We start from the raw sequence: 23,170 nt of genomic DNA on the forward strand, positions 1-23,170 counted from the left end.
ACAGTTTCAATTCTATGAATAGCGAATATTAATGCCTGTTCTCTGCAACTAATCATATTTAAACAAGACTGAATGACTTCAGTACAAAGCAATTCCAGGGTATTGTTTGCTCCCTGTATCTGGAGAGGATAAAGTATGTGTAAAAGATCAAATCCAGTGAGATGCTGAGTCGCTTTTTTCTCCTTATCCTGTGATTCTTCATACTACGCAAAACAGCCTTGGAGGGTTTCTTAGCCTTGTGGAATACATTTTGGAAATGAAAATGTTATCCAAGGAGAAAATCAACACATCTGTCTCTGGAGCTGTTACTCAAAAGTTGAACATACGTTAATACTTTGGTATGAAGGCAATGATGATTTATCACATGTTGGATGAACCAGTAACTGTTTGCTGTTTTAAATTCATAGATGGGGGGCAGGGGTCCTGCAATGATCCTTACCCCTTCACAAAATGAGTAAAAGCAAGATTATGTAATCAGTCATGTCAAGTTGCTTAGTTCGCATGATTTATGCAGGTTGCAGAGTTCAGTGCTGCAAAGCAGAGCTCAACTTACAAGGAACTAACCATTCAGGAACACTATTGCACCCACACCCTAGAGTCTTCCTGTCTTGCACATAATTTAAAGTGTCAATCCTGACGTAAAGGGTCTTGAATATCATTGCCCATGCATACCTTACCGATCACAGTCATCCTAAAAAAAAAAAAAAAAGAGTAAATGCTGCTTCTTGTATCAAGAAATAACTTTAGGTAGCTGATTCACTACTCATAGGACTCATTACCATTGAATGTTTCACAGAAGATATTTCCAGAAGTAGCCTTACTATTGCAATCTACACATATCCAGAAGAGAAAGATAGCTATTCCTCATCTTTTATGTATTAGCTGTCTTAAGCTTCTAAAATAATTTGGGATACAAATTTATTGAGTTGCCTGGTCAGCTACTTTCATAAAACTATGGGAGTTTCCTTTGATCTAGACTTTCCTCCACTTTAGAAGTTCAAGATTATTTTTTTAACAAGGAGCAAAATGAAGTAGCATAGTAAAGGCAGAATTGTGGCATACAGGTGGTGTAGTATAATGTCTCATGTACCAGTCTAGTACAGCTTTGATTCAGATCTTGGTTTATAGGATGACCTTGCCCTTCTTGATCTATCAAGCAATGTTGCTAGCATAAAATAAAGAACAGCATTTCCCAAGTTCCTTACAAAGATGGAGCATAGAGAAATGTAATTTAAATAGTATATCCTATTGGTCCAATAGCAAATTATGGCACAACATACATTGCCACATTTGAACTGGATAGTCCACTTTGCCCATTCTAAAACATCCAGTGCCCTCACCAATCATATAGCCTAATGTCGTCTTAAGTGCAGCAACATCTAGAATTCCAGAATATTGAAGTGTTAAAAAGAAAAAAGTACTGGAGACAAAGTTCTTGATTTTTGTTAATCAACAATTCTATGTAGAATTGTTAAATTGGTGCTTTCAAGCTACTGATATGTGTGTGTATGAGGGGGAAGAAGAGAAAGATCCTTGTGCAGCTGCCAAAAAGAATTTAACTGTTTGATAAATTTAAGGCCTTCAAAGTACCCAAAAGATTCTGTAGGGCATCAAGCTTTGGATTTGATTTCAGCAAAATTGTTTCCAGAGAAGTATGATTATTTTTTTGTTTATTTAAAATATTTATACCCTGCCTTTCTCAAGAGGACCCAGTGTAGCTTCTGATATTAAAATAGTACTGAACACTAAAAAAGCAAAATAGGTTATTAAAAATTAAACAGATGTGAAATTAAAAAAACTAGCTTCATTGTCTAGCTATTATCTGTCATACGCATGAAGTCCTGAAAGGTGTCAAACTTGTTGGTTACTTGAACTGGAAATGTTTATGTAAGCAAATACGCCTTTCTGTCATATGATGAGAGATGTGGGTGCCTCCTCCGTCAGTGAATGGCAGCAGTAGTCAGCTAAGGAAAAACAAGTTGCTACAAGTTGAGCAGAGGAGGAGAGTGCTCAACACAGCCTCGTTTTCTTTCTCTGTTCAGTTGGGGTGTCAAGCAAGTTGGAACTCGGATTTTAATAACTCCCAAAATAGTTGCTGCTTCATAAATTAATTCACATAGCTTTCAACCACAAGCAATTGTGTGAGTTAAAAAAAAGGTGAAACAGAGGAACTAAGCTGTATGGCCCATGAATTAAACAAAACAAAACAAAAAGCGGAGCTTTAAGTCTCCAAAATACGTTTAAAAAAAGAAAAGAAAAGCAACTTTCAAGTCCTCCAGAACTCCTTGATAGCATGGGCATTACAAAACAAGGAGACAGTAGAGGGAGAAACAAACTTCAGAGATGTTACAGGCATGGAAGTTGTAGTTACAGTACTTGTATTCCAAAATGAAGACTTACAAGCTTGGAGAATCAGCTTGAGATGTGATGTTACCAGGCTGCACCTCAGAGGGTTTAAAATTAATAGTGTTTCTTCATCTCCACAGACTTAGCAACTGCCTTTCAACCAACGCTCATGCACCCTATACTGGCATGATGCAGAAGCAATAAGGAGATTACAAAGCATGTAAAATACAAAAAGCAGGGTGGTTTCTGTCACATTTAGACTTGCAACTGATCGTGCAGGATTTATTTTATTTTATTTATTTATTAAATTTATACCCCGCCCCTCTAGACCATGTCTATTTGGGGCGGCTTACAACATAAAATATATCAATATAATATATATATATATAATCATAAAAATACAATTACTATATTAGGATGAAGTAAATGGGAAAAGAAGTGCAATAAGGAGAAAAATGTACTGGCTGAAAGACTTTGGGGATTAGTGTGGATGCAGCGCAAGATGATTGGTCACAATTGCTTCATCCAAAGTCAAAACTACCAGGATGGTGCCCAAACTCTTATAGGAGAGGAGCATGATGGGGAGGCTTCGAGCCATTCTTTGGGACCCTTGCAAACACCACACTTGCAGCTAAAAACAGATTTAGGTGCAGCACTTTGCCAGTGGGATTCTCCTTTAGCTTGGAAAGTCAGAACTAGCAGTTCTGTCAGGGCTTTCAAGGTAAGAGATATTTAAGGAGTAGGTTTACCACCACAATCATTCCCCCCCCCCCGTCTGTCAAGAGAATAGCATAAAATCAGAAAAAAATCCTGTCAATATGCCTTAAAATAAATAATTATTGAAACTATGTAGGTGCTATTTGGTCATATCTTAACATGTAGAACTTGTATGTTAACCTAAAGAGTCATTCTGTACCTAACAGTTATATTGTTCATTACTCCCAAACCAGCAAGCTCAGTAGCTTGGGTATCTGACTGGAGCCAGAGGTTGGGAATTTGTTTTCCCACTGTGCCTCCCTGACAGGGACTCAGGGACTCTGGCTTCTCTTTAGAATTTCTAATAGTCTTCAAAGATTTTGCTCACATTAATGATTGTTTAGTAAATGCTTCCTACCATAATACATCCTGTTTGTTTCCTATCCAGCTTCTTTGAACTCTAAACTGACAGCCCAGATTGCTTACTTGGCTTCATAAGTAAAAATGTGCTCCCACCTGCATGGAGCACAGCTTGGGAACTAAAAAAGTGTTTTATCGGGGTTGTAAAACATTTTTTTCCCAGAGTGCTCCAGTGTCTTTGAGCCAGACATGGCAATAGGAAACATACAACAGAAGATTTAGCCTGGATTACATGAGCTTGGCACCAGAGAAGAACAGACACCTGTACTAGAAGAGTCAATAACAGTGAATCAAATACTAGGGTTTATGCTGGAGCTGAGATACAGCAGTCTGAGGGATGTCCAAGCAGAAAGAATTAACACTGACTGCCTGGATTCCTAAGCAGTTACAGGATTTCAAACAAGGCACGTACAGAGCTGTAAGTAGATCAAGTTCTGCCTCAGGGAGAATGATGTTTGTGTTGATGCAACTCTGCATGATTTCTCTGTTGCAGAATTTGGCAACTAATATATAATAGATGCTAGGAAATGGGTGCTGCCACTACTGGAATTATATCTCAGAATGTCTTAATATCTGCCTGGTAGTTCAGTGTGTTTGAATATTCAGTAGCTAATATTCTTAGGTATCCAAAGCATGTTGGGCTAGTGCCCCTTAAGTGTAAGTAATTAATAATTCCTTTAGAATACTATAATGTATTACATTTGTGGTTGATTTAACTGAAATTCTGCTTCACTGCAGAACTTCAGCATTCCTGACAATTTGTGATTCCTTGGGATTTATCTCTTTCTTAGAAATTGTTTTGTGCGTTGGGTTCTAGGAAACGACACAGTGGTTGTCAACAGGTTCCTGAAACAAATGGAACTGGGTTTTGCAAACAGTCATTTGCAAAATCAGAGGCTACTGGAGTCTGCACATGCAGATCATGAAAGACTCTTGACCTGTTGGCTATTGCACATCAACAGGTGGGTTTGTAAGCTGAGACTCTGACTTGGGGTGGAAAGGGGGAGGCTGGAGGGTAAGGCAGCTCAGTTACAAAATCTCAGGCAAATAGTATGAGCTGACTGCTCTCAAAATAACCAGGGAAAGCTATATAACAGGAGACACCGCTAGAAATTGTCAGCCCTCTACAGATCGCTGCCCTTGAAAGGAAGTCCTCAGGAAAACAGCGAGTCACTTCTTGAAGACAAGTGTTTGTAGGGGAAAGAAGATTCTTTGAGTCAACACATTTGTACTTCAGCACCTGAACATCGTGTGTAGTCGTCTGGCTGCTGCCTACCTATTTCTATGCGTAGAGACTGTCTATCCATCGCCTTTCCTCATTCATCTCTTCCTCCCTCATTTCCCCCTTCCACAATGAAGTATTATTACCCAGACTCACGTCCCAGATACAGGCGATACACAAGAGGCCTAAAGACTGTCCGTTTCCCCAATGACATTCTTTTCCAAGACCACATTCGGCAGGGTGACCTGGAACAGGTAGGGCGCTTCATCCGTGCCAGAAAAGTCACCTTGGATACCATCTATCCTTCTGGTAAGTAGAATGTGGGTACATCTAACTGGGGGATAGTTGTGTAGCATGTATTATCTCCAAGAAGATGACAGGTTTCCTCCTGTCTGTGAAAGAGAGTTCCATCTCATTTTTCTGTGGGTTTTTTTTGTTTTGCTTTTTTTTGTTTTTGTTCTTCTGCCACACTAATATAGATAAACATACAACTGGAATGCTACTTGTAAATTCATCTCTTAATTCTAAGGGGTGGCTGCCCAGAATATGATAACAGGTACACAGCACTCTCTCTAGCTGACAAAGTTTAAAGCCCTTTATTAATTAGCAAAATCTCTTAGTCTTATGTGATGACAATATATGAAGCAGAAGATTGCTGTGAGGGTCAGGGTATCAGAGAATATTCCAAAATCCTAGAATAACCTACTGAATGGGTAATCTCCCTGACAGGAATTATTCTACAGAATCGCATCCCATTCTGGTAAAGCAGATTATCATCCCTTTGAGCCATTTCTTATGCTACAATCTTGATTAGAATAGCTGATGTAATCTAATTACAGTATTTGATTACCATAAAAGTTAGGACTCTAAGTAGACTGTAAAACTGAATTATGTTCCTACTGATGGGGATACTTAGGCAATCTTATCTATGTCTCATGATTACGGAGGACCACAAATGCCTCCTGTGAATTCTCCTAAAATAGGTATTGGTATTGATTATTTTATTTTGAATAAACTGCTAAATTTCTTAAGTTTTTTATCCAGTCTTCATTAACAAAAACAAAAAAAGAGAATGTGTGTGTGTGTCACGCTAAAAAATTGCACCCTACCCATGTTCCTTCCCCCACTACCTTTCCTTAACTGAAATGGTCTTGAAAATGTTTAGATCTGAGTCCAGTTTTGTGGAAAGCATGTTACTGAGGAGTGACGATGTTTCTCTTCACTTCTGGGCCCTTCCCTTCCTTTCCTCTGAGGATTACGTCTCCCTTGGATTTTGCATATTAACCTAGAAAACTCCAACCTGAAGAAAAAGTCATGAAACTCTTCTGGAACCCCTGCTGCTAAGATCCATAGTCTGATGGTATCACCTTTTTCCCAATAGGTATGGCAGCTCTCCATGAGGCGGTGCTTTCTGGGAACCTTGACTGTGTGAAGCTCTTGGTGAAATATGGTGCTGACATCAATCAGAAAGATGAGGACGGCTGGACGCCCCTGCATATAGCTTGCAGTGACGGTCATGCTGACATTGCAAGGTCAGAGATGCCAGATTATGTTTACCTCTTTCCTTCTTGTTCAGCTGCACCACCCTGATGACAGGCAGAAATAGCTGACTACATGGCCAAGTCAAGTGGGGAGGGGAAAAGTGACCGCTGGATGTGGTGAGTGCTAGGTTGACAGTTTGAGGCTATGAAAAGGTGCCTGCTGCCTCAGGATATGAGGCAAACAATTGTTTCACAGGCAGCACTAGTCCGTAGACAGCAGCCATGAGAACTGTAACTGTGCTGGTACATTAAGTGATCAGAGGGATTGCCTGACTACTAAATATGTAATGGAAGAAGATGAGAATGGAAATAATGTATACTTATGGCAGATCTCTTTATGGAGAAAGGAAAACTTGACTTAGACTCTAAGTAGCCAGTCTACAAACTCTTAAAGTCCTCTAGATCAACTTGTACACAAAGAGATAGCTAGTATATATGAATTATATATAGCAGCTCAGCAGTTTAGGTATCTGGCTGTGGAGTCAGAGTCTGGGAGTTCAATTCCTCACTGTGCCTCTTGGACAAAAGCTGGAGTCAATGATCCATAGGGTCCCTTTCAGTTCTGCAATTCTGAGATGATGTCACTGACAAGAGCACTGCATCTGAGGAAAACAACAGCTATTTCTTCGATGTTGGGTGCAACTTTTCCAACAGCTACAACAAGAGAAAGAGCTATTGACTCAAAGGCACATTATGCCAACAATTTTCTACCTGCAGTTGCACAACTCCGCAAAGTCCTATTCACAGGCACTTCATACTTTTAATTCAAATGTCTCTATATAATGTATTCACAGTTCATAATCATCATCTTGGCTCGCAGTTCTAAGATGATGATGATCTTGATGATTAATGGTGGAGTTAAAGCAGTTTAAAGGTGCAAATATTAGAGCTGAACCAATTCTTCACTTTGTCCTAAAGGACATGTTACCTGCAGAAATTGAATAGCAGTTTTGATTCAATTAGGTAGAACTCTGTGCCCCTTCCCATCCAATTAATCACTTATTTCTTTCAACCTGTAGGTACCTCATCTCACTTGGGGCCCAGTGTGATGCTACTAATGATGAAGGGGAAAAGCCATCTGACCTTATTGATCCAGAGTACAAGGACCTTGTGGAGCTTTTCAAGGCAGCGCGAGTGGATTAAGCTATCTGCCAGCGGTTTCCCCATATGGAGTCTGCCTCTGTGGCATGTTGCCACATTGGTGTATGCAGGAAGGAGGCTAGCAAAGTTTCCCATGCTAGGTTGGCAAGGGGAAAGTATGGGCCCTCTAAAGAGACCACAGTTTGGCTGTAATGTGTATATATATGTGATTGGCTACTATGGGGCTTCTTGGAGAGCAATGCTTGGGATAGCTCATTTGGAAAGCATTGTAACCTTCTCTATCATGGCCTATTACCCAGTACCTGCTGGGATCCAGGCTTTAGACAAAATGGATATAATGGCTGGGACAAATATATGGCATTATTATATAAGGTGTTCACAAAGGTAATTATGACTTGAACTGTATACCATTTTGTGCAAGAACAGATCTTTCCAGTTCATATCTGTCAATGACTGTGACTTTAACCATGCTATCTCAGCAACATTCAATATATTTTTCCTGAAGAATCCTTATAAAATTGTTCTAAAGAGAAGATGCCACAACTTCAAGTTGGCATCTCTGCTGTATATATGGACTCTAAAAATGTTGTGTATAAAATCTTATCTCCAATATTTGCTCATCCTAGATTTGCTTTTCTACTGTAATTTTTTAAAATGTGGTTTTGAAAAGCTTTATATTTTTTCAATAAAGAAATTCCCAAACCCTTGGCTCATTTTTCCTCCCCCCCACCCGCAGATAAGAATAGCTACACTTCCCACCCACACGTTACTGTAGTCTCATTCCTTCAGGAGCCCGTTTGCTCTTTATCTGCACAATCAAAATCCTCGGGAGAAGACAGATGTTTTGATTTAGAATCCACCAATTGATTCAGGTTAGAAAACTGCTAAAGCACAACAAAAGAATCTGTGAATAATTCCTCATCCAAGTTATAATTCATATATATCTAGCCACTCCGGTAGAGGAAATTTCATACGTTTTCCTTAATGCTTAGCATAGACCTAGTCCCTACTTTAATCCCACATTTAACTAGGTTAAATAAGGGCTACATTTAGAAATTACGCTACTTGGATATTTTTGTAGTTCCTATAATGTGCAAGGTGCCGTGTGAGTTCTTGTTTTTTTGAAATAAGAACTGTGGAGAAAGCAATGCAAGATGAGGGATAGTTACAGGATGGCTGTTGGACCTCAGTTGTGGCTATTAGTGCCATTTCTACCTTGTATAATTGCATGTACATCGCAATGGTAGGAGGAGGAAAAGGTTCTTGGCTTCCACTGCTTGAGCCTCTCTTCATGGCTTCCGGTTACTAATCAGTTGCAGAAGAAGTAATTTGGCAGGTGTTAAACTGGTTGGGGAATAAGTGTCCTCCAGTAACGTCCCTACTCATTTCAAAATGTCTGAGTTGGCTTTGGGTAATGACTTGGCAAAATAAGAAACTAGGCTCAGGGGACATTAGATGTGACACATCATGGAGAAGTTTCAATGCTTGGAATCTGGCTCACCGAAGTGCTAAAAATTACTTCTCATGGTGAAAAGTAATATTATAGTGAATCACTGGTGCCATCTGGGTCAGCATGCTTTGACAGAACTAGGGCAACTGGGATTTTCTGTGGATTGCTACTTCAGGCTTCCTGCAAGTTCAGGTAGGATGTCACTGTAGTACCCATTCAGGAATATGTTTGTATACAGATTGAGCAAGACAAGAGGACTGCCTAGGAGACAGACAGGGCTTCCACATTCTATGAAATTCTTTGCTATATCCCAAGCTGTTAAAGGAAGAAGCTAGGCATAAACAAGCAAAGGTATTTTCTTTTTAAAGTTATGTTTTTGCTCCAGTGTGTAATTCGCTTTGCAGAACATGCACAGTCTGATTTAAGAATTGCAAACAATATAGCCATGTAGGTCCATTAGAGAAAGAAAGTGACCTTATGAATTAATGAGACCCCCCCCTCAAAACCGCCATGTAATAAATATCCTTGCTCAGGTACTGCAAACCAAAGACCACAGTTTATTATAGTGTGCCAATCTAGCTCATGTTCAATCTTCCCTTTTTTCCTATTGTCTTTATCTTTTCCTGGCATTATTCTGTTTTCCAGTGAGTCTTGCCTTCTTATAATATATCCAAAATACAATAGACTCAGTGTAATTATTTCTAGTAATTGCTCACACTCAATGTGATCTGGAACCCACTTATAAGTCTTTCGAGTGGCCCATGTACCCATAGAACTCTTCTCTAATGCTTCATATGTATTTTTTCCCTGTCAGCTTCATTGTTCAGCTTTCACATTGATACATAACTGGAAATACCGTAGCATGTATAATTTTGGCCTCAGTTTCCAGTGATCTTCCTTATACGTACTTCAGGATATTCTAGTTCTTCCACAGTTCTTTTCCTAGTTTCTTACAAGTCCTTGGTTGCAGTCTCTGTCTGGACTGATGATTTTGAACCAAGATATTGAAAACGTTAACGTTATTTCTACATTGGCAACATTAAAGTTCTGTAATTCATCTGTGCTTGGTCATTATTCTTGTCTTTTAATATTCAGGTTCAATCTTGCTTTTGAATTTTCTTATTTCACCTTCTGTGGGAGTAATTTCAAGTAACTGCTATGTTCTACCAATTGGATGGTATAACCTGCATGTTTTAGGATGATTCCTCCTTCATTTGAATCTAACTCAGCTTTCTTCTTGATATTTCCTGAATGTAAGTGCAAGAGATAGGTAGTTAAAATGTACCTTTGTCTATTGGAAACTGGCATTTCCAAATTCTGTCCTAACTCTTGTCCAGCATGCAAGTTATGCATCAGTACAATCAAATGTTGTAGCATAACCATTTCTGTTTTGAACCATCCATCATTTTTCATAGTCATGATTCACATGAACGATTTGCTGTAATCTATATAGAGCATAAAGTTTTTCTTTGGAAATTCTTTGGTATGATTCAGTAGATTTGGAATACAGAAGTTCTTCAGCAAGTTTCTTCTTGAAAGGAAACTGTCATACTGCATCTCCTTTGTATAGTTCTCCAATACCTTGTTTCTGTCTTGCCTTTATTTGATTCTCTTGAGATATGCCCCTGTTGATCTTCGGCATCCATAATCCAGTTTTAAATTTAACTTTGATTTCTCAGATCTTGTGGAAGAGATTTCTTGCTTTTCCTTTTCTCTTATCCTCTTCTATTTATTTGAAATTATTATTGTAATTGTTTTCTTTTTCCTTGCATGCAAGTTGCTGAAAAGTTGCATTTATGATTCTGACTCTATTTCTCTCATCTTTGTTTTTGTGTTGTAATCATTTGATTGAAAATGTCATATTGCAGTCAATATTGGTTGACTCACACCAACTATTGTCATGGTTATACATCTCAATTTTTATTTTGCAACTTTAAGATTATTTTGATTCATTCTTCTAACATTCCAAGTTTCAATTATATGTGTCATGCATCTTTACACTTTTCTTTTGCATTTGTGCATATCAGAAACTCATCTTTTTGGTTTTAATCCAGTTGCTTCATTAAGAACAGTACTGTTTTTACTTGTTCTTACTTATTCCTCATTAGCTGATTCAGTACCTTGTGACCTGAGAATATCATCTTCCAGTACTCTTGTTTTGAATTCTGCTTGTCTCATTATAGGATTTTTGAGGTACCAAGTATTGAAAATGACTTACCATTGCCTCCTTCTGCATATTACTAACAAGAGTTAGCTTAAGTGTCACTTTTGTTGCCTATATAAGATCTTCTGCTACTGCCACCTTCCACTGTCCCATAGCCACCCTTCCAGAATTTCTCTTCTAATGTCATGACCAGTAAGTAACTCATTAAAAGATAGATGCTTCTTAGCCTTGTGTTTGAGCTTTGCTTCCATCTTGCATGATCCTGCATGCAAATTTGATTCATAAAAATATATTTATTGGGAGAAACCAAGATGCCACAAGAGTGCATGCTTTTGGGAAAATGAATAATTAAAAGACACTGGCCATGGTTGTCCACCAGCACAGCCCTCTGAGGCTTTCTGTAATACTAAATTGGTTGGACTAGTTGAATTCAGGTGACTTTCCAAAGTAGTTCTTGAACTGATTCAAATTATGAAAAAGGAAATCTCACTGAAACATTACAAATATCTTCTTGACAGAATTGTTGTTCAGTGCTAGACTTAACTGCCTCAGAGGGTGGTGGTTCTCCTTAATTGGAGGCTACTAAACAGACATTAAGGATAGCCACCTGTCAGAGATGCTTTAGCGAGGGATTTCCTGTTTTGGCAGGGGTTGGACTTGATAATCCTTGGGATCCCTTCCAGGTCTAGAGTTCTGTGATTCTATGGCTCCTTTCCCATGCTTTCCCTTCAGGGTGTTCCCATGGTACTTTAAAACACAAAGCTGCTGGGGGATGATAAGGTAAAGATACAAATCCATTTAACTGTGGCTAAAGTTAAAATTGTTTCCAATTAACTATGTGTCTTTAGAACTGGATTATAATCATGAAAATTCATTGAAATAAATGCATCAGTCTTGAATAGGCCCTAAGTCTTTGTTTTGTTTCAATTTGTTTTTGTAATTGTAATGCATACGAAACACAGCCTGAAAGGTAGGAAGAGTGGTTTGACTGCTTCCTTCTGAAGACTTAAAACAGGGGACCAGGACCTTGACTCAATAAAACATAGTAAATTTTTTATGTATTGGAATTTCGGTGTCATTTCTGCCAACTGTCCATCTCACAAGTTAATTACCCGGCTGGAAAGGTTTTTTTAAAGTATGAACTTGTCTGCATTCTACACAATATAGTGTATGTAAATTGCAGACCCAAGAAATGTTGCAGAAGTGTCCCGTGAAAACGTTCAGTAATTACAGGCTTGATCATACTGAACTGAGGTCCATTTGGGCGTACAAGTATTATGACAGCAGCATGATTAGAAAAACCTCAGCCTCTGCTCTGGCCTGAAAATGGTTTTAAATACCGAAATATTAAGTATTCTGTGTAAAGCCTGATCGACCCAGTGACTGTCCTATAGCTCTTTACCTGATGATATCCTCCTGCGCGTCAATAAAGGCACTGATTCTGCCAAAATTCCTCTTCGGGGTAAAGCCGGCGCCCTCACTCGTTTGCCCCATTCATTGTCACGCTTGTAAAGCCGGGGAGGGGGCACAACTGCTCTAGAGGTAGCACCGGACTCCTGTTTCCATGGTTACCTTTCCCCGCTCCGTTTCCATGGAAACCATTTCCCTCGGGTACACGGTGCAGGGGCTATCCGGGCCCATTCGCCCCGCAGTGCGCACGCGCAGCCCGGCCTAGGCGCTCTCTTCCGCCCCGGGCCTGGCAGCAGCGAGAGGAGCCGGAGCCGGGACCGGGGACCAGGACCCCTCCCGGGCCCAGGTGAAGGGAGTTTGGGGAGGGGGGGGACGACGACGACGAGGCCGTCGAGGAGACGAGCGGGGTGCTCCGCTCGCCCCTCTTTCGGGGCCGGGCACCGCGGCCCTTCCCCACCGTCTTGCGTGGAAACGTCCCCTTTCTATTCTTCGGGGCCTAGCGCAGAACTCCCACCGCTCCTCAGCCCGCTTGTCGTCCGAGGGGATGAAGGGCCGGGAGAAAAGAGGGAGGGGAAACCGCGGCGTTTTGGTTGCCGTGTCGGCTAACGGGGTGGCGTCGGGGTGGGTGATGCTGAGAGGAGTTCCGGGCGGAATAGGGCTCCGGAGCGTCGGGGCCCTTTGGAAAGAAGGGCGCCCTGGTTTCGGACGGGGAAGCGAGCGGTGGGTGCGAAGGGCGGCGAGGTCTTGAAACGGCCCCTCGGGGCTTACAGGGTTTGTGACCCATTTGGGGACGTCAGCGATGGGATGGAGAGTGGGGATAACGGTATGATTGGGGGATGCTGGGAAGCCTGTGCTCTGAGGAGGTAACCTCTCCCTGTTTCCAAGGTGTATTGTCCGAGGTGTCGTTGCTCAGAGGAACCTGCCTTCTTATTTTTTGGGATTTATGAGTGTCTGAACTCTCTGAGCCTTGTGTCTGTCTTCTGTTACAGCATTGCCAACCCACGTATCCAGTGCCTGGGCCACGGCTGGGCAAGAGGCAGCCATGACAAGGTGAGAGATGACACAGTTCTGAGAACTGAAGTTCAGTCAGTTTTAAGCCAGCCGTGAAAGTATCTGAATCTACAGTGATCTAGTCTTTTTCAGCTGCAGTGCTGATTTTTCTCTTATGAAGCAGATAATAGTTGTTAGCATGGATGCAGAACTTTGGCATTTAAATACTAGTGCCTCTCTACTGATGCTCCTAAATTCTCTGGACATATTGTGACATTGCACTCTCTTCTCATTTTTGCTTTCTATATCACAGTCTCTTGAGTTCTAAGCATGAAACAAAGGCCTTTAAACTGCTTTTCAACTCAGAAGGTGATCTGTGACTAACAAGTGAACAAAAAGAACAATCCCCATATGTGTTCTCCCACATCCTGGGACCTGCTGAATGGTCTAGAGTAGTGGTGTTGAACTGTGGCCCTCACCACCACCTCTGCTGGCCAGGATTTCTGGGAGTTGAAGGCCAAGAACATCTGGAGGGCCACAGTTCGACACCACTGGTCTAGAGAGTTATGGGATCTTTTTGCTGGGCCATTACTGTGAAACATCTTCTTTTGCTGTTTTATTTCAGCAGTATGTTTTCTTATCTCTGTTTCTCTTCCAGCTCTCCTGTCTCCAGAGTTGTTTACAACGGCAAGCGAAATAGCAGTCCTCGCTCCCCAAGCAGTGAAATCTTCACTCCTGCACATGAGGAGAATGTTCGCTTCATCTATGAAAGTACAGTGCTTACTTTTGGGAAGGCTAACCCCAGCAGTTACTGATCTACACTCTTATCAGTGGCACAGTGCTCTACCTTGGTTCTGTCTCTTATTGATCTTTATAATAATATTGCTAGTTCTGTGTTACATTTCTCTTTCGTGTATTTTTAAATATGGATAAGTTGAGAATGGCTGAGGATGAGGCACTTCAATAGTTAGGCTGTTTAGGTAGGTGTCTGATATCTGGAACTGATAGATTTGCATTGCTAGTTCCTGTTTCAGACACTTTTCTGGTTTTACATTCAATGTTACAGAACTTGCCTCTCTGCTTCTTTATTTGCACCTGCAAGATGTTGTCCTAAACCCATTTTGTTTTTACTGTTTGTGCAGCAGACCATTATGCATGTGATTGTCCTTTTCTGAAACTTGCATGAAGAAGTGTTTCCTTATTCATGTGGAAGCACACAAACAGAGATCACATTGACTTTTACATCTATGGGGCAGCATGTTCTGTATTTCTCTATTGCTATTTTCATCCTGAATATCTAGGATGTCTCGGTCTGCCTTAGGCTAGCAATAGTCAGTAGTTCCTCTGTGAAGTTTTCCCACACCATGCTATTCCTCTTCTCTGTAGCATGGCAGAGTGTGGAACGGGATCTTCGCAGCCAGGTGGCAGGTGGTGAAAGGGGACTTGTGGAAGAGTATGTGGAGAAGATGCCAAATCCCAGTCTGAAGGGTAAGTTTCCTTACGCCATTTGTACCTTTTCACAAAGCAGTCTTATTTAATTTCAATAAAGTCAATTGATAACTTTCATCTTGGATTAGACAAATGTGTTATACAGTGGTGCCTTGCAAGACGAGCGCCTCGTGGGACGAAAAACCCGCAAGACAAATGGTTTTTGTGATCACTGTGATGCCTCGCAAGACGGCTTCTTCTATGGTGGTGCTTCGCAAGACGATTTCCCCCCCCCAAGACTGATGCCTCACAAGACGAAAATACTTCATTCGTCTTGCGAGGTTCCCACAGGAATGCATTGCAATGCATTCCTATGGGAAACCACTTTTTGCAAGACGAAAATTTTGCAAGACAGCACTACTCAACGGAATGAATTACTTTCGTCTTGCGAGGCGCCACTGTATTTGGCCTTGTCTTGAAAAGGTATTTAGAAACTCTGGTGGGTCCTAAACTTGAAATCATTTGTCCATACCTGTAACTCAAAAACTGCCATCTTTGTTGGCTTCCTGTTTTTTGTCTGGGCTCAGTTCCTTGGCATTTAAAGAATGAAACATCTCTAGGACCTGTAAGAGGGTCTCTTTGGCTACAAAGTAGATCTACAAACTTGCCAATTTCACCAGAAGAAGATGGCTGCGCAGGAAAGTAGTTTTCCAGGTGGCCCAATGCTGTATAATTTTGTCCCTTATAGAACCCCTTTGCTTGTGCCCCTCTTAGTCTTTTTCTCTACATTGAAAATGCTGTTATTCAGGAAGGCATATGTTACTGCTGGAAACTAATACGTCTACTTATACTCCCTGATGGTTTTTATCTTACAAGGCCATTTTTTTTCTGCTTTGATAATACGGTATAGTTTGTTGTTCAGTTTTCAGTGTTATCTGTCTTGGGATTGCTAGGAATGGTGTGATGTGTAGAAATGTTTAAAAGAGATAACGATAAATTATGCGTATGGGGCTTCTATAACCCAGTTACAGCCATCATTCCTTCAGACTACAAAGTGAGAGTATGACTGGAGATTCTAATTTCAGTTTAATCTTTAAAATGAAGAATGAATGAATGCAAGAATCTTGTATTTAGCATTCCAGAAGTAAATAGAGCTGCTTTGCCAAAGAACCAAAGTCAAATAATATATCTGAGTAGAATGTGTTCTCAGTAAAATGCAGAGATTCTCAGGCTGTCTATCTAGCTTGACAGCTTCCCAGGATCATACTAGTTTTCCCTATACCTACCTGATTCACCATACATTTCACTTTGACTAACGAATAGTCTGCATAAATTATCAAAGCAAATGGTTAGTTGGCCAGGGTTGCTGGGAGATGCAAACCAACACTACCTTGGGAACTAGAGATTGCCCCATGACTGGCCTACCTGGTTCAACAGTGTAGTCCCAGTTTTCAGACAGAGGTCTCCAAGAAGCCCAGCATTAGAATTATGCAGCCTCTTAAGCATGAGGTGTACTGGATTATGCTCAGTAGTCATTAATAGTGCCATCTTCTGTGAATCTGATTATTAGATACATGAATGCAAATGTACCTAATTTATTTAGTCTTGTTAGGGATTTTCTGGTGCCAGAATTTAGTTTACAGGCTTGTATCGAATTATAGATCCCTTCGCATGTAGCTTGTAGTGTCCATTGCTATCATAACCAGTGAGTTGTTGTGTCAAACAGGCCTGGCTGAAGGAGCCATATCCATAGTTCCATTAGATTTTAGTTATCTGTGGCCTTGGTTTGAATTGAGGGTAGCAGTCTAGCATTTTTGTTCTTGTCAAAACTGAAAGATGTATTGATGGAAACAATGTGGACATGTCAGTCTATGATTTATATCCTAAATTGTCTCTTTTCTTTTTTTGACAGCATTCAAACCTGTTGACTTGAGTGATCTAAAGCGGCGGAACACACAGGATGCTAAGAAATCCTAAGATGGCTAGGCCTGGTCCAGCCCCATGTGGTGGTGTGTGGCCACTGGTACATGAATTTAATGACTTTGTGTTGGTTTCCTCCTTTGGTCTGGACTGTGCCTGGGGCTGGCTCTGAATTCCCTAGGAAGGATAGGCTTCCTGCTTCACAGCATCCCCTGGCCTGGGCTGCCAGCCTTCATTCAACAGTTGGGCCCTGGATTTCTCCTTTTTTTTCTTAGTAACTGACATTTTACTGTGATGATGGATGAGAGGCTGGTATATATCCTGACTGACTAGAAGCGTGGAATAAGGCAGAAGAATCAGGATCAACCAGACCTGGTTTTTCTCTGTAACTCTTTTCAAGGCCCAGCACGTCTTAGGAAAAAAGCTGAAAGAGGATGATGGGTAACAGTAAGGGTTACTGCAGTGCACCCTATCAGTACAACATGGGAATTTAGACTGACTCATCATATAGTATCTGATGTTTGGTCTGGAGGTGCAAAGTGTTGTGCTACAGTCTGTTACCTGCTCAGTCCCTTGGAACTGTGTTGAGGAAGAGTTGAAAATAAAGAGTGTGGTCCCAGGGCAGATTCCTTTGAGATTCTATTGAATAAAACCAAGTATTTCCCCTTATTCTCTGCTGAAAAAGCACTCCAGGTTCCGCTGCCTTTACACCCTGTTAATTTGCATCCCTAGCCAGGGGGCAGGGGGCATTTCTGAACTAGCCCCAGAGCCCAGCCCCCATGCCCCAGCAGGGCAGGGGACAGCCTTGGTGTGTGCTGAGCACTAGCAAGTGGCCCAAAGGCCGTGCTTGTGTCCAGCCCAGACATTGATGTTTGGGACCCTACCCACAGTGGGTAGGTATGGGGCATGGTGGCTGTTGCTTTTCCCTTGTTATGTCCCTCTTGGTCTGTGTCAGTCTTTAAGAAGTGTTGTAAATAAAAGCTGGCTAGTCATTTTGATATTCTGCTCTGTGAATTTATTTTTTGTCCTAGTTTCATTCATCTGAATGGTTCTTGCTTACCAACCTCTCTTTGGATTTCATGGCATAGTCAACATTCTGATCTGTCTCACCTGACCTTGAGTGAACTTTCTCAGAAGGAAGGAGATCTTCCAGTACTTGGAAAGTCCCTGTGTTTTTTGCCATATGGTCTCTCTCTATTGGTGCTAGGTTAGCTCACAGTTTAGTCACACTCTATATATTTTTCAAACAAGTAGATCTGCCATGTTGGCGGTACAGCCTGGCCTCTTTGATTGTGATTGTGTCACACCTCCAGAAGAGTTTTAAATTCTCATTTAGAATCACATGTGAATGAAGGCATGAAATACCAAATTCTGAGGAGTATTATATTCAGCTGCTTGTCCTCAGAATGATTTCCTGTAAGTTGGTACCTTTTCTGTTTCCACACACAATGCTTTGCATGCTTATAAGATGGTGTTTTCATCCTGATGCAAAAGAAATGGGGCCCGATTCTTAGCAAATCCATTTCTTTTGCATCAGGATGAAAACACCATCTTATAAGCATGCAAAGCATTGTGTGCGGAAACAGAAAAGGTGGGCCATTGTGACTGTCTGAGACAATATCTTGTGCTTGTGCAGAAAAGTAATTTTCTGGCTATCCAAAATTGAAAGAATCCTTGCCTGCTCTTAGGGAAGTTGAAAGCCCTAAATACTTTGGCCAGATCAGTTTCTTCTGGCTGTAGAAACCATCTGTTACTTAAGACTAACTCTTCTAGTCATTGATACAAAGCACAGCCCTTGCAAGTTGACTCTTTTCTGACTTAACTGGACACAGTGAGTCAAATAGTGAATGTTTTTGCATGTGTTCATACTGCAACTGGTTTTATACGTGCAGCATCTGATACAAGTACAAGGTGGGCAAAATTGGATCTACGTAATAAATCTTTGTGTGATTTTTATGTAAACTTTGTTGTTGTTTAGTGGTTAAGTTGTGTCCGACTCTTCTTAACTCCATGGACCAGAGCACGCCAGGCCCTCCTGTCTTCCACTGCCTCCCGGAGTTTGATCAAATTCATGTTGGTAGTGTATTCGCGAAGGTAGCTTCGATGACACTGTCCAACCATCTCGTCCTCTGTCGTCCCCTTTTCCTCTTGCCTTCACACTTTCCCAACATCAGGGTCTTTTCCAGGGAGTTTTCTCTTCTCATCAGATGGCCAAAGTATTGGAGCCTCAGCTTCAGGATCTGTCCTTCCAGTGAGCACTCAGGGTTGATTCCTTTAGAATTGATAGGTTTGTTCTCCTTGCAGTCCAGGGGACTCTCAAGAGCCTCCTCCAGCACCACAAATCAAAAGCATTAATTCTTTGACGGTCAGCCTTCTTTATGGTCCAGCTCTCACTTCCATACATCGCTACTGGAAAAACCGTAGCTTTGACTATGTGGACCTTTGTCGACAAAGTGAGGTCTCTGCTTTTTAAGATGCTGTCTAAGTTTGTCATCACTTTCCTCCCAAGAAGCAGGCATTTTTTTAATTTCGTGGCTGCTGTCCCATCTGCAGTGATCATGGAGCCCAAGAAAATAAAATCTGTCACTGCCTCCATATCTTCCCCTTCTATTTGCCAGGAGGTAATGGGACCACTGGTCATGATCTTAGTTTTTTTGATGTTGAGCTTCAGACCATTTTTTTCACTCTCCTCTTTCACCCTCATTAAGAGATTCTTTAATTCCTCCTCACTTTCTGCTATCAGAGTGGTGTCATCTGCATATGTGAGGTTGCTGATATTTCTTCCAGCAATCTTAATTCCGCCTTGGGATTCATCCAGTCCAGCCTTTCGCCTGACGTATTGTGTATATAAGCTAAATAAGCAGGGAGAAAATATACAGCCTTGTCGTACTCCTTTCCCAATTTTGAACCAATCAGTTGTTCCATATCCAGTTCTAACTGTTGCTTCCTGTCCCACATATAGGTTTCTCAGGAGATATATAAGGTGGTCAGGCACTCCCATTTCTTTCAGAACTTGCCATAGTTTGTTGTGGTCGACACAGTCAAAGGCTTTTGTTTAGTCCATGAAGCAGAAGTAGATGTTTTTCTGGAACTCCCTGGCTTTCTCCATAATCCAGCACATGTTAGTAATTTGATCTCTAGTTCCTCTGCCCCTTGGAAATCCAGTTTGTACTTCTGAGAGTTCTCGGTCAAACATAATGCTGAAGCCTACATTGCAGAATTTTGAGCATAACCTTGCTAGCGTGTGAAATGAGTGCAATTGTACGGTAGTTGGAGCATTTTTTGGCACTGCCCCTCTTTGGGATTGGGATCCTTTCCAATCCTCTGGCCACTGTTGGGTTTTCCAAACTTGCTGGCATATTGAGTGTAGCACCTTAACAGTGTCATCTTTTAAGATTTTAAATAGTTCAACTGGAATACCATCACCTCCACTGGCCTTATTGTTAGCTATGCTTTCTAAGGCCCTCTTGATTTCACTCTCCAGGATGTCTGGATCAAGGTCAGCAACCACACTATCTGGGTTGTCCAGGACATCCAGATCTTTCTGGTATAATTCCTCCGTGTATTTTTGCCACCTCTTCTTGATATCGTCTGCTTCTGTTGGGTCCCTACTATTTTTGTCTTTTATCATGTCCATCTTTGCATAAAAGGTTCCTTTAATATCTCCAATTTTCTTGAACAGATCTCTGGTTTTTCTCTTTCTATTATTTTCCTCTAGTTCTTTGCACTTTACGTGTGCCTGTCCTGTGAAGTAGTTGCATGTATTCACTAGACCAGGGCCATGTCAGAACCTGAAAAATGTTCATATCTTGGATTAAATTAAAATGCAGTGAAAATCTCTTCAGTGCATTAAAAATCTGAAAAAAAGTCAACCAATTTTTCTTTCTTATGCAAACTTTTATCATGGAGTCTTAAACACTAAGACTGGAATAAATGTTGAACAAGGATTTGTGAATTCTGTGAGAGCACTGTTTGCATTAGAGGATCAGAATTCTATTATTTATAGTCACTGATATAAATCTCAGTGATGAATTGCCACTAGATAAGTTCTCATAGATATTTGATGTCACACACCAGTCATTTGACTTGGCATGTTACAACAAATGCCTGTGACTTAAAAAAAAAGGATTATAGCCATTATCAGGTTTATTTACTGGAGTGTGGAACTTGTTAAGCTATATTTTAATAATAGGGGAGATGAGGAGAGCTATATCTCAGAATACTGAAGATACAAAGCCAGAAATCTACACTGAAAAGTTTGAGCTGAGGTTTTTTGTGGGTTTTTTTTGGGGGGGGGGGGAATATATTTTGATGTTCTTTGTTGGAATCCCTGCTTCTTGGCTTCTGGAAACATGAGTCCCCTCATTCTTCTTCTTTTATGTCAACCACAAGGCTGGGAACTTGCTCTCTCCATTTTTTTTCACAGTTCAGATTTATAAGATTAAACAACCAGATCCTACATAATGGGCAACAATCTGATTTGCAGCAACACTGCATGGTTGTTTGGTATTCTCCTGGTCAGCTACTAATTTTTTAAAATGTATTTTCTACTCAGCAATGTCTGAAGGGCCAACATTAGCTCTAATCCACTGACTCAGTCTCATACAAATCAATCCCGTTTGGATTACTGTAATGTTCTCTATGTGGGGCTGCCCTTGAAGACAGTTTGGAAACTTCAACTGGTGCAAAACTCTGCAGCCAGACTATTGACTGGGGCCAGCTACAGGGAGCATATAATGCACCTGTTACGAGAACTGCACTTGCTGCCAGTCTGTTTCTGGGCCCAATTCAAAGTGCTGGGCATTACCTATAAAGCCTTATACAGCTTGGGTCCAGGCTACCTGAAGGACCGTATCTCCCTATATGCGCCTTCTCGGCTATTAAGATCAGCAGAGGAGGCCCTCCTCTTGCTCCCATTGCCAGCACAAGCACAGCTGATGGGGACACACGGGAGAGGGCCTTCTCTGTGACAGCTCCCAGGCTATGGAACTCTCTCCCTCAGGAGATCAGGATGGCCCTTTCCGAAAAAAGCTAAAGACCCATCTCTTCAGGCAGACTTTTAACAATTACAACTGAATCCCATTTTAGCAGATAATTTAAATCTTTTACATGTTTTAATCTTTTAATTTTATTTTAAATCATATATTGTTTAATATATCTTTTAATATTTAACTTACTGTGTTTTTAATTGTGTGAATGTTAATGCTGTGAGCTGCCTTGGGTCCCTTCGTTGGGAGAAATACAGCATACAAATAAAACTAATAATAAATAATAATATCACCAAGGTTTCGAGGAGCCTTTTGCTTAGAGGTCTCCACTACTCCCTGTCATTTCCTTGTACTTTAGCTTCTAGGGGGACTCTCCCCAAAGGCTTTCTAGTTTTTCACTTTAAGGATGGGGTGGCAGGAGTAAGGAGTAGAGATAGGCACGAACAAAAAAAATTGTGGTTCATTGTGGTTCATGGTTTGTGGCTACCCATGAACCACAAACCATCTGAATATTTTTTCAAAATGAACCATGAGCCAGTTCATTTTTTAAAAAAAGTTCATGCCTTTTAAAATTAAAACTAATCCCTCCCTCTCCCACTGCCCCCCCCAAGACCTCCCTACCTTTTGCTGCTGCAACGGCTGTCTTGAGATATGCATGCTCCCATTCCTCAGCTGAGAGGTAGCCACATGGACAGAGGCAGCTCCCTTCTCTCCCTCCCTCTCCATTCTCTCTCTTTTTTTAAAAAGACACAGTCTAACCTGTGGGAGCTGACCAGGCTGTCTCAAAAAAAAGAAAAGAAAAACACACCAAAAAAATTGGAAAAGTAACGCTGTAGTTCTAAGGCTGTCTGTAACTGTGGAATTACTTCTGGCATATTCACAGTCCTAGGGAGGGTTGAATATACACTTGAGTGTCTCTTGATATGCATTTGTTACTTCTTCGCCTTTCTCACACTCTCAAACAGTCAAAGTTTTTTAGATAGTGCACTTTCCCTAGTAGGGATTATAATAAACTTTTCTGATTATGAGCATGGATTTGGAAATGTACGTTCTTGTATACTAATTGGGATGGAATGCACATAGCTTCCTTTGTTCTACCACGCATGTCACATACATATAAGAATATGGAAGCCAGCTTAATGGTTTGGAGACGTGTGCAATGTGTTTTCCACATTAACAAAGTCCTCTGGAAGAGTATGAGACATCACTGTAGCTGTGGGAGTGACCTGAGCTAAAATGTTAAATCTATTAATACACTCGGATCTATTTTCTTCTGTCCAGAGGATTTGATGCCATTTAAAGTATACTTACTAGAGGTAGGATTTCTTCCATCAGTTCACCAAGACTGAACTTGGCCACCTCAGACTACTTACAAATCTCTTGAAACAACCCCGTCATCTTTAGAGTTTGAATTCTTGTGGTTTTTCATCTGTTTTCTTGCCTTTCATCACCTCAGTGTTTCTCTGCTATGAGGGTGTTCACATTTCGGCAGAT

General features: G+C 41.0%; 2 protein-coding genes across 2 annotated transcripts; both read left to right on the forward strand.

The window, feature by feature from the left end:
• The first annotated feature begins 250 nt into the window (after nucleotides 1-250).
• PPP1R27 (protein phosphatase 1 regulatory subunit 27) lies at nucleotides 251-8,028 on the forward strand. The gene is made up of 3 exons (XM_020814227.3): nucleotides 251-4,993; nucleotides 6,066-6,216; nucleotides 7,245-8,028. The coding sequence occupies exons 1-3, from the start codon at nucleotides 4,747-4,749 to the stop codon at nucleotides 7,366-7,368; spliced, it is 522 nt and encodes a 173-aa protein (XP_020669886.1). The 5' UTR covers nucleotides 251-4,746; the 3' UTR covers nucleotides 7,369-8,028.
• Nucleotides 8,029-12,574: 4,546 nt separating this feature from the next.
• MCRIP1 (MAPK regulated corepressor interacting protein 1) lies at nucleotides 12,575-17,686 on the forward strand. Its single transcript, XM_020814236.3, has 5 exons — nucleotides 12,575-12,696; nucleotides 13,340-13,400; nucleotides 13,999-14,111; nucleotides 14,727-14,828; nucleotides 16,681-17,686. The coding sequence occupies exons 2-5, from the start codon at nucleotides 13,393-13,395 to the stop codon at nucleotides 16,743-16,745; spliced, it is 288 nt and encodes a 95-aa protein (XP_020669895.1). The 5' UTR covers nucleotides 12,575-12,696; nucleotides 13,340-13,392; the 3' UTR covers nucleotides 16,746-17,686.
• The last annotated feature ends 5,484 nt before the right edge of the window (nucleotides 17,687-23,170 follow it).

Source organism: Pogona vitticeps, chromosome 2 (genome assembly GCF_051106095.1).
Source record: "Pogona vitticeps strain Pit_001003342236 chromosome 2, PviZW2.1, whole genome shotgun sequence".
NCBI classification, from domain to species: domain Eukaryota; kingdom Metazoa; phylum Chordata; class Lepidosauria; order Squamata; family Agamidae; genus Pogona; species Pogona vitticeps.